Source organism: Meleagris gallopavo, chromosome 28, assembly GCF_000146605.3.
Source record: "Meleagris gallopavo isolate NT-WF06-2002-E0010 breed Aviagen turkey brand Nicholas breeding stock chromosome 28, Turkey_5.1, whole genome shotgun sequence".
NCBI classification, from domain to species: domain Eukaryota; kingdom Metazoa; phylum Chordata; class Aves; order Galliformes; family Phasianidae; genus Meleagris; species Meleagris gallopavo.
In genome coordinates, this window is record NC_015038.2 from 2,412,310 (window position 1) to 2,424,150 (window position 11,841).

Genomic DNA, 11,841 nt, shown 5'->3' on the forward strand with positions numbered 1-11,841 from the left:
GCGGGCTGCGGGCGGGCGGAGCCGGGGAGCTGCGGGTATGGGCGTCCCGTGCTTGCGGTGCGCGCTGAGCGCTCCGTTTCTCTCCGAGTATTTCTCGGCTACTGAGCAAACAACGCGACCTCTTTTACATTTATTTTTTAAAATTTATTATTTTTTATTTTCCTCGCGGCAAATCCTCCGGCTTTAATTCCCCTGTATCGTTTGTAAGGGGTAACCTACTTCCTAGCTAGTCCGATCAAGGCGTGTGCTCCGTTTGCATTGCTGCTCGCGATGAGGCCACTTTGGGATTATCTGCTTAATGCAGGGAGGGGAACGCGCTGCCTCCTGTTCCTGGAGGGTGTATTTGCATTGCAAGCATCGATTAAAAAAAGGAGAAACTCTAAATTAAAGCAAAAGTGTCAAACTAAGATTCTAAGCAGCGTTGTACTCCGGTGTTATAACACTCTGAATGGCATAGTTAAAGATTGTTTACTAATTATATGAGAACCTTCCAAGGAGGCTGTGGATGCCCCATCCCTGGAGGCATTCAAGGCCAGGCTGGATGTGGCTCTGGGCAGCCTGGTCTGCTGGTTGGTGATCCTCCACATAGCAGGGGGTTGAAAATAGATGATCATTGTGGTCCTTTTCAACCCAATTCTATGATTCATGAGTTGCACCCAAGCTTTTGCCTCCATCCGTAGCAATGTGAATTGTCAATAACTGTATGGAACATTTCCAGCCAGGTTTGGAGACGGATTATATGACTCCTATATGAGGATAGATCAGCTTAGGTACCAAGAGTCTGCAAATGAAGAGCACAGCCCCTCAGGACTGCCTTCCCTTGGGAGATCTAACGTGAGTATTCTGAAGTTTTCATGTGGTATTATGTGGCAGCGTTTCTCATTATAGAAAGTAAAGGCAAAGATGGGATGTTGCTTTTACTAAGCATAAGAGCAATTTGTTATTTTGTACAATGTAAAATCACCAGGCGGTGTCAGAAGTCCTGTGTTATTACCCTCAGCTTGTATTTTAATCAAAACATTTATTCTACAAATGGTTCAGGCGTTCTGCTGTGTCACCTAATGTGTTGATAAGTACATAAGTCCACACACCTTTTGCTTTAGCTGTTGCACGTTTCCATTTTAGTTTCCTTCAAGACAACCCCAAAGCTTCAGCGTAGGTTTATGTCTTCAAACTTCTTCCAGAAGTCTTTCTTCTCTGAAAAATTGGGCATTATTTGCTGCTTTGTCTGCTAGCAGAATAGCTCTGTATGGGCTGAAGGTGTAAAGGTGTTTCTTTATAAGCACTGTGTTTCCTAAGCAGGTGTGGAGTTATGCAGTCTTTCCTCACACTGTCTCAACTGAACAGTGATAGTCGTGTTCATCTGCACAGTGGTCTGACCTTTGTGTGGTTTTGTCTCTCACTGAATTGTGGCAAAACTAAAGGAGCTTGTGCTTAAGCAACAACAACAACAACAAAAAACACCACTATTTAAAAAATGGAAAATAAACTTTTCTTTGAACAAAGTATGTTTGAAAATCGTCACCTAGTGTCAGATTATTCAAACAGATATTAGTAATTAATTTAGTCTTTGCCATTCACTGAGCAAATACAGTAGCACAGGCTTCCTTTCTTGGCTGCATTGAGAAAACAGAGGCAATACAGAGATTTGGTGAGCAGTAAATTTGTGGGGAGGGGGCAAATGAGAACTCCTAGATGCAGTGTTTCATAGTGTCGCCACTGCTCATAACTAATCAGAAATCAGTAGGCTGGAACTGTCCAGTGAAGTGCAAATGTAATTGTATGAATGTTTTGTTTCCATGGTGCAACTTATCCTTCATTTGTATGTTGTCCATCACAGCTGAGAGCTTTTTAAGACAAAATTAAGGGCTGTAAAATGGCCTAGTTTCACCCATAAATATAAAAAAAAAATACAATCTCAGTGATATCTTGCATGCTGAAGTGTGCAGGGGTGAAAACTGTGATGCTCAGCTTTAAAGGAGAAGCGTATGGATTTCAGTGATGCTTGATTTCTTGCTTTCCAAGATTTTTGTATCGTGATGTAAACTTACGTGAGAGCTGAGGATGCCTGCTACGTGCAGCTGTTGGCTCTTTTCATCTCCAGCTATATCAGAGAACATAAATATTTCTGCTTTGAGAATAGATGGGTTTGATTCAGTTTGTGGAAATAACCGATGCACTTTGGAAAAGAGAATTGTGTAGGAACTGGCTTGTGTGTTTACTTATAAGACTTCATCTGAAGTGAGAAGGATGTGAGAGTCTTTAATGCGGTGCCAGTTGTGTTGTCACTGTGATTTCCTGGCTTCTACCAACATATTTTATCCACGACAAAGGAATACTGGATAGCCTGGGATTTGTAAGAGCAAACTGCTGAAGGAAAGCTGGTGTTGCTCAGAATCATCTGACGTCAAGTCAGACGGAGCTGTGTGTGTGTCCTGCTGTCCTGTGGCAAAGGATTGTGGCAGTCACCTGAGTATGAGAACTCGGGCTTTGCTGCTGGATGTGGCTCTGGGCAGCCTGGTCTGGTGGTGCACGTAGCAGGGGGTTGAAACAAGATGATCATTATGGCCCTTTTCAACTCAGGCCGTTCCGTGATTCTGTGATCCTTAAGGATGCTGAGCCTGGTTTGGGCTCCAGAACCATCATTTCTTCTGTAAGAAACGATTGTGGTGGAAATACGATCATGAATTCTTTGTTTATTGAGGAAGTTAGAAGCAGTATTTGCTGCAAACAGCAGCGCTTTCAGATGGATCGGGGTTTGTTGGGCTTTTGTGCTTTATCTTGTTTGTTTGTAAACGTGCTGGTTTTGTGTGCTCCACCGAACGGTGTTTTTGCTGGCTCCGAAAATACGCCTTCCTTATCTCAGAGGTTCAGCCAGGCTCCAAGAAAAAGGCGTTCATTCTAAACTACAAGGGCTGGGCTTTGCTTTTTTCACTCAAGAGTTTCTGGCAAGGCGTGCCTCTCACAGTGCACCGTGCTTGAGGCTGATAGGGCTCTGGGCAGTGGGACTCAGTAGGATGCATCCAGTGGCCCCACCAGCCTTCATCTGAAACCAACTGCTGCAGGAAATGCCCATCTTTTGGGCTTATGAGCAAAACACACAGGCTTTGAAGAGATGTAGCTTGCTTTCGGTGAGAACATTCACTTCTTTTATTTATGGGCTGTGCTAGGATGTTAGATTTTGTGTAACTAAAAAGGAATTTGGTTTTATTGCTATGGCTCTGCAGGTTTATTTATATTTTTGTGTGATTCCTGTGCAGCTATTTCAGTTTTCAGGGATTGGGTTTGGCATGTGTCTCAAATCTTTATTTTTAGATTAAAGGACAGAATGGAAAACAGATGTTGCTACTCCAGTCTCGGCTTCTTCCATGTTGTGTGGGATAAAACAACACCTCTTTGCTGTCTGTCAGCATGGAGCATCAGTGGGGAGAAGAGGGGAATAACTGCTGTGCAAATCGTGGTCTGAATTCCAGGGAGTTCAGCACTTACTTGTTTGAAAATGTTAAACTTGAAGCTTCTTCTCGTTCTTATTTGCTATTTCTGATGCAAATATTTTAACATATGGCAGTAAGTGGCAGTGGTTGCAGGCTGCTGTCAAAGAATAAAAGATATTCTTGATTATGAAGGACTTCCAAGTCCGTTTTCTCATAGTTATTCAGCTACTGTGATTCCAGAGGGACTGTGGTCGTGATGTGTTTTTCCCCTTTAAAAAGAATAAACACAAAACCAAATGTTTATATGTATGAAAAACTTTATATACAGAAGATTTATCTTGTCTTGCTGTCTGTTCAGCTTGGCTGCACCAGCCTGACATCATTTGCTGTTGCTTCTTTGTCTTTGTGGCACGCTTGTCCTCGCAATGTTGCCAACACTTCCCTGCACATTCATGTCGTGTTGCTTGTTTCAGACAGGTGCAGATTGCATCTGTCATTGGTTGTGTTTGCTGCACCCATGTTGAAAGCTAAACATAGCTGTTCCCCTAGCTGTTTGCTGACTGTGTGCACGCTGCTGGAGATAGGTATTGTGTCCTTGTTTGAATGTTTGACTCTCTAGGGTTTACCCTGTATGGGCTTAAAAATACATTTGTGCATGTGCTTGTTTCACTAAGTTGCATTTTCGTTGTATGTTTCCCTCCTATGACTACACTTGTAACTTGAGTTAGCTTAGGTAGTGAGTGCAGCATTCTGTATTTGTTCCCAATGGAAATGCAAAACATGCTGGTGTTACTGTTTTTATTTGTGATACTGATTTCGTTCTTAAAAATAAGCTTTGTTTAATCTTTTTATTGTGTTTCTGTCTGTAGGTTTGTAGCAACAAACTTGCAATGAAGGATCACCCTCTGAGTGGGAGCCAGGTCAAAGTGGAACAATTGTTTGAGGACTCTGGGAACAGGAGGAGTAGTACCCTTCAGTCTGCAGGAATTACTTGTTCAGAAAGATCTCTTCCTTCCCTGACAAAAGATAAAAGCATAGAGAGCTTAAGCACTTCTAAAGGTGGCAGCAGTTCCTCAAAAGCCCACAAAGCCGTTTCCCAGGCTCCAGAACAAGCTGTCAAACAGTACAAGCATCAATTATCTGCGTATGAGCAGCAAGAGATATTTAACTTCTCTGAGATTTACTTTGTGGGTCCAGCTGCAAAGAAGAGGCAAGGAGTGATTGGTGGACCCAACAACGGAGGTTATGATGATGACCAAGGCAGCTACATTCATGTGCCCCACGACCATCTCGCTTACCGCTATGAAGTGCTCAAAATCATTGGCAAGGGCAGTTTTGGACAAGTTGCTAAAGTCTATGATCACAAACTCCACCAGCATTTAGCCTTAAAGATGGTTCGTAATGAAAAGAGATTCCATCGGCAAGCAGCAGAAGAAATCCGGATCCTGGAGCACCTGAAGAAGCAGGATAAAACTGGCAGTATGAACGTTATTCACATGCTGGAAAGCTTCACCTTTCGGAACCACATCTGTATGACCTTTGAACTCTTGAGTATGAACTTGTACGAGCTGATAAAAAGAAATAAGTTCCAGGGCTTCAGCATCCAGCTGGTGCGCAAGTTTGCTCACTCTATACTGCAGTGCTTGGATGCTCTCTATAGAAACAAAATCATACACTGTGACTTGAAGCCGGAAAATATCCTCCTCAAACAGCAAGGGAGGAGTGGAATCAAGGTTATAGATTTTGGGTCCAGCTGTTTTGAGCACCAAAGAGTCTACACGTACATTCAGTCTCGATTTTATCGAGCACCGGAGGTAATTCTAGGGAGTCGCTATGGGATGCCCATAGATATGTGGAGTTTTGGCTGTATTCTGGTGGAGCTATTGACTGGATACCCTCTTTTTCCTGGAGAGGACGAGGGAGACCAATTGGCTTGTATGATGGAACTTCTTGGAATGCCCCCTCAGAAGCTTTTGGATCAATCCAAGCGAGCCAAGAACTTTATCAACTCCAAGGGTCATCCTCGCTACTGCACTGTAACTACACATGCAGATGGAAGAGTGACCCTCAACGGGAGCCGATCGCGCAGGGGAAAAGTGCGAGGTGCTCCAGGGAACAAGGACTGGGTGACAGCACTGAAAGGCTGCGACGATCCCTTGTTCATAGAGTTCTTAAAGGAATGTCTCAGCTGGGACCCTGCTGTGCGCATGACTCCAAGTCAAGCTTTAAGGCACCCCTGGATTTGCAAACGAACACCCAAACCACCCAGCACTGATAAAACCTCCAGTAAAAGGATTTCTAGCTACACGAGTTCCTTCACAGGAATTGGTTCCAAGTTGCCTCCTGTGGTCGGGGTAGCAAACAAGCTGAGGGCTAACTTAACATCCGATGCCAATGGCAGTATACCTTTATGTACTGTGCTGCCGAAGCTGGTCAGCTAGTAGCAAATGACATCTTGCCAGAATACCTACTTTTTATTTTAATTATTTGTTAATAACGTCAAAGGAAGCTAAAGGCAGAGGTTTTTAATGGATTTAAACGTTTAAAGGCCTAACTTTTATCAAACTGTTTCTCTCGCAGCGTGGTGCGTGTGGCATCTGGGTAGGTCAGCTCATCTGATGGGTAACGTGGCAGTTTGGCTGCTATGCTATTTAATAATACTCTTTTGGAAACCAAACTAGTTCTTATCAAGACAGGTTAGGAGATTATTTTGCTTAAGACAGCAAGGGAAAACGACTTATAATGTATATTTTCAGTTAATCTCCAAATTAAGTTTTTTTTTTTTTTTAGATTTTATTCTGGGGAGAGTTTTTACATCTGTTGTCACAAGCACAAATGCATTATTGGTGTAATGCATTAAGAACTCACTAACTTATGTCTGAAAGATTGGACTCCTCTGTGCTGCTTTTCCCTCTTCTATTCTAAGAATTTTAAGAAATACCTTTGGGTAGAAACACCAACAAATTTGGTGTTGGCATTTTGTAGTCTGATTTAATTTTATTTTTTTTTCCAGGAACACTATGGAACACAGGAGGTGTAGATAGATGTAATGCCTGCACACGTGCTATTTCCCTTAACAGGCTATGGAAGGCTGACAGGGAAGCTCAAGGAGCAGAAGGAGTCCATTGCAGGCGTGGGCTGCTTTGTTTAGGGCTGATGATTCCATTACACATTTCTTGGAGCTCAGATTTATAAGTTTTCCCAGGTGTGTGTGTGTGTGTGTGTGTGTGTGTGTGTGTGTTTGCTCATTGGTGTGAGTTCTTGGTTGGTTTGGTTTTGTTGTTGTGTGTGGAGTGAATTCCATTAAATTCCATGGAACTCTAAAGCATGCCACCCTGAGCAGGCAAGTAAAAGTTCTCGAGACTTAGGATATAATAAAACATGTGTGGAACAGCCCTAATAAATAGAATAGCTCTCCAAAATCTCAATGTGATCTCAGGAAGGACTGATAAGATGCAAAAATTCATAGATCCAAATCAAACTGCGTTATGAGATGAATTATTTTAATTCTAATCGCATTCCTTTGGGACTGTGAGAGATGTTTCTGCATGCTTGAGATGTGTAAGCTTCTAATTTCTTTATCTTCCAAGAACATGGGGTGATGGTGTGACCTGTAACGACAACAGCACAGCTTGTTCTGGTTCTTAGCTCTTGGAGCCACATGGCATGGGTCCATTTACAAAAACATCTGATCTCCTGCCAGGTTCCTGAATGCAATTTTAAACACAATTTAGAGCCTTTATGAAGAGAGGGTTTTAAATTTAATGAGTTTCTCTGCAGCAAGTTTTTAGTATTAAAACAAGGAGACTTGTTCTACAAACAAAAAAAGGCTCAGGGTGATTTGTAAGATAAGGTGACCACATGTTCAATAACAGAGCTGCCTTCTGAGAAGATGGGGCTGTACTTTCAGCTTCGCCCTGCTCTAATTACAGCACTGCTCAAAAGCTGGATGGAAAGGCCAAAGAGTCAGAGCCAAAGCCCTAGGCTTCCCACAACTGTCCTTTAAGCAGAGATTCTCACACAGGAGCTTTGCTGACTTCTGTTTCATGAGGGTAAATGCACTAAGCTCAGTGATGCTATTAAAATAGCGAAGTCTAGCTTTTATCCGCGTGGCCACGAGCAACACCAGTGCACGTGTTGTGTCTGTGGTTCACTTCGTAATAAGGCACGAGTGGTATTTTTGTTTGGCAAAGCTGGGTGGTGTTTTGTTAGAACGTACAACCGAGGAAACAGATTGTGGGGGGATGTGGGGGAATACACCACCAATTTTAGCAGCATCTCTAATAGATGTGACACGTTTCTCAAAGCCAGGAACATCCCGTTTCCTCCTCTGACTTTCCTATTTGCATTTTTAACTGTTGTTATTTTTTTTTAAACCAGCTGGGTGAGGAAGAAGGGGAACCTTTTGAAGAGCAGTAGCTTGGTAAGAAAGATGTGTAGAAGAAGAGCACTTTCTATAGAAAGAACTGTACAGTGGTGGTAGTGTTTGGAGCCAGGAAGAAGACAGAGAGTTTGTGTTAGGAGCTATGCAAGGAGAAGATGGAATACCCTTTTTTTCAGGAGCAGCGACCAGTGGCTTGGCTGTAGGACACTTTTCATCTCTAAAATACCCAATGTGGAATGATTATTCTCCTGGGACTTCTGGGATCTGGTTATGACAAGGTAACTTCTCATGTCACAGCTGTGAAACTACAAATGGAGTCATTAGCTGGCAAAAAACGTTGCCTTTTTCCCTCAAAAATGTGTTCACCTTGACCTGACCGAGCAAGGTGCCCTCTGCGAGCTGCACACGTTTAAGAATCAACCTTATTTACCTGGGACTATTCCTGTGTTTTAAAATCACACACTTAGTTAACTATCTTGCTAATTGGAGGCTCTGGTCTAGGTGGCCACAGCAGATGAGAAGGAAAAAGAAGCAACTTTGGAAGATTTCGACTATATTGAAAAAAGGTTCTACATAACCCAGAGAGCACAGCTCTGTTTTTATTTACTAAGCCCCATTTCTTTATGCAGTATTTGCTTTCTAGGAGGAGTGTGGCACGGTGTGCCCAAAGTGGGAGAGCCCTCCTTCAAGGGAGATAATAAATTCCATGTCTGGGAGAGCTGAATTCTCATCCCTACAAACACTTCACTTGTTGAACTCGTGGTGGGTTCCTATGGGAATCACACACAGCCATGCTCACAGGGCTGGAACACAGGCTGTGTTGTTAACAGTGTCGTTTATCAACCACGGGTATGTTTGCAGTGTCAGTCTTCAGTGAGATGATGTCAAATCTCAAATTCACATTTGCTCTTTGGGAAGCTAAGCACTATAATGAGGTCTGAGGTTGTCAGGAGTGCATCGCTTTTGCTACTTGTGATACTGGTTAGGATGCTGAAGTGATACAGGGCTGAACTCATCTGAATAGAGAACAAAACAGTGTTTGTTTTTGAGGAACCTCTTTGTCTTGTCAGCACACGTGAGGTTCCCCTGCACCCTCAATCATGTTCTCTTAGGAAGTTAGCATGACACGAATGCCAATTGCTTGGGATTCTGAACAAAACAGACATCACGTTTCTAGGACTTGTAACGAAGTCATCCAGACTTGTTTTTCAGTGTTCCTTATGATGTTCCTTCTGTTTGACTGCTCGTTATCATTACTCTTTGTGTTGGAAGTAACACGCTGTTTATTGTCTGCATTTTTATCTGTTTGTTTGAGCAATATTTTTAATACAAAACAAATGACAAGGCACGAGCATCTGCCAGATATGCATTGCTTTTACGTTGGGGTCCAAATACCACGCAGCTGTCTCAGTTGCAAGGAGCAACTTGTTTCTGTTTGAACTCAGTGGGGCAGCGATGTGGTCACTGTGGGATGTGGTGCTGCAGCCCCCAAAGCAGGCTGGTTTGGGCTCATCAAGGGCTGGTAGTGCACACACTGCCTCCAATGTGCTCTTTGCTAGGGTTTGCTGCCCGGTCTGTCCTGTCTGAACAGGAGTTCTGCTTGCCTGGTTAGCTCAGAGCTCAGAACAAACCCCTCTGTAAGGTTTGAGGTGTGTTATGCAGTCTGCCATTGTTTACAATAGCTGTGAGGGCTTCCGTGCAGTTGGAAGCTGTTGGAATTAGGAATTTAGCAGTAGAGGTTCTTTGCAATGGTCATCTTTGAATCTACCTCTGAAATAACCCTCGGGTCCTTTCTAAAGGGATGTTCACTGCAGACTGCAGCTCTATTTTTTTTTTTTTAAACACTGATAGCTGTTTTGGCTGTGAAATGTACACATGATGATCTCAGCAATGTCTTACTAATCCTATCCACACAAGCGAAAGGCTGATTGTGCACTCAGATCTGAGCTGAAATGATTGACACAAATCCCCTGCCTGCCAAAGTTTAATGCTGGTATGGAAGCGAAGAGCCAAAATAACATGGGAAGATCTGCAGTGCTTCTGTGTGGTACCCAGCTGGGATGGAAAGCAAGCCACAGTGAAAGACTTTTCCTTAATTAAAAGAGCTTGCAGCTTTTCCATGCGTTGAGCACTAGGAGCTGTGGGTACCCAGCATGTCAAAAACTGGACACCATGGTTTTTATATCTGATGTGTATCAAAGATACCACTTGATTGTTACTTTTTTTTAACTTGATAAGGGTTTGGGGAAATGTCTACGCTTCCTACTTTGCATAAAAGAGGCCTTGAGTGTTCACAAGCTCCACCAACACTTTGTTCTCAGCTCCCACTGTCGCATTTTAGACCTTGGGGTCATCAGAGCAGCCTTGCATGGGTGAGCATCGCTGTGTTCAGAGGGAGCACAGACTCCAGCCCTGCAGGAATAACCCGTGTTCCCTATCCATAGTACTGTGCCTTATTATTTGACCAGCCTACATTTGTCTTGGTGCAATGAATTTACTATTCAGGGTTTCTTATACTTTGCAGCTGTCCACACTAAATGTCGGTGCGTGTGAGGAATTCACAGGTTAGCCTTCTTATTGTAAATATTGTGAGGTGGAAATGTAGGAAACACTTAAGGTGCATGTGAACATAACCCTGGAAGGAACACTTTAAGTCGGTCTCAAGCTCTGTATCTCAATGTGACGGGCAGATATTTCCTAATGTTGTACTTCAGTTTGTTTTTAAAAGAAAATAAATGCGTAATTTTCTTTAGCATCAGACTGTGAATTCCTGAAAGAACAGCTTGGTTTTCATCTATTATAGATTGCTTCCAGAGAGTGCAAAGTACTGCTGTTGTTTGTATGGCCCTTCGTGTCAAAGCAGAGATGAGCAGGAGGTTTTTGGACTCTACGTGGTGATTTCAGTGTGTCTGTGCTGATGGAGTTCTCTGATGGGACAAATGTGCTGTAATTAGAACATCCCGAAGTTTTGCCATAACGTTGGTTGGTCATCACTTTCTTATTTAGCCCAGTGATCTTTTTAAAGCTCAGAATCCCTGGGCTGCGCTGAGAAATCCAGCAGCAGCCACTTAAGGAAGATTTGCTTTTATTAGAAACCTATAAATGGGAAACGTCCTGCACACCAGTGGATATCAGAATAGTTGGGAGGTGAAATCATCCTGCAATAAAAAGGTCTGTAGTTATGACCTGCGTGGTTAAGTGATGTACATTACATGCAGAGACACTTTGCAGGCAGCAGAATGAGGTTTTTCCCTTCTTTTAGCGTGGGTGAATGGCAGACGTTTGATTAAACAAGAGCTGATGTAGTAACAGAAGGTGTACATACAGACACTGAGTGTTCTCTGAGTTTTTGTGTGGATACATGCATGTAAATGCAGGCTGTAGGCTCTGGGCCGTGTGTCCCCCGTAGAGCTGCAGTGCTGGCAGTCCTCTGGAGTGACTCTCAGCCCTTCACACAGGGTTTGGCTCATTCCTTGGGGTTGCTTGGGCTGCAATTTTGCCCATAATTAGGTTTTCTTGAAGCATCAGAGCCAGTGCTGCTCTCCGTGTGATTCATCTTATCCTTTTTATAAACGGAGCCCTCCTCTGCACAGAAGATGAATGAATGGTGGGCTGTGCTGGGATTGTTTTCTTCCCTCTCATCAGATCTGCCCGAAAGGCTCTGCAAACACTTCTCAGGACCGCGTGTGTGGATGCTCAGAAGCACAGTTGCTCTGAAGGTTCCTTCCTTCCCCCTCACCTGAGCGCAGCTGTTTCTCCCTCTCCTCTCACAGTTTGGGCTCTGTGAGCCATTCCCATGGTGTGTTTCAGTGTGCTCTGTCTATGGGTCTGAAATGCACTCAGTGGAGCCTGCCGTGCCCTGCTGCTGAGAAGAGCTTTCTGAAGATGCCAAAGACCTCAGCCCTGAGCTCTGACTACGGAGCAGCATCTTGTAGGGGTTTGCATTCCTCTAGAAGCTCTGAAATTTGGCTTTGCAGGTGGAGGAGCCGGGAGAGCTGAGAAAGAAAAGAGCTCAGAAGAAAG

The 11,841-nt window shown here is 43.5% G+C and overlaps 1 protein-coding gene across 3 annotated transcripts; it reads left to right on the forward strand.

The window, feature by feature from the left end:
* Positions 1-692: 692 nt before the first annotated feature.
* DYRK3 (dual specificity tyrosine phosphorylation regulated kinase 3) lies at positions 693-10,576 on the forward strand. Of its 3 annotated transcripts, XR_002121732.2 has the most exons (3): positions 693-834; positions 4,304-6,035; positions 6,448-10,576. XR_002121732.2 is itself a non-coding variant. In XM_010724185.3 (2 exons), exons 1-2 carry the CDS (start codon positions 751-753, stop codon positions 5,873-5,875), a joined length of 1,656 nt encoding a protein of 551 aa, XP_010722487.1. In that variant the 5' UTR covers positions 693-750; the 3' UTR covers positions 5,876-10,576. The 3 variants fall into 3 exon arrangements, 2 of the variants coding, with proteins under 2 accessions (XP_010722487.1, XP_010722488.1); XM_010724185.3 differs by having other exon boundaries at positions 4,304-10,576; XM_010724186.3 differs by lacking the exon at positions 693-834 and adding an exon at positions 3,003-3,131 and having other exon boundaries at positions 4,304-10,576.
* The last annotated feature ends 1,265 nt before the right edge of the window (positions 10,577-11,841 follow it).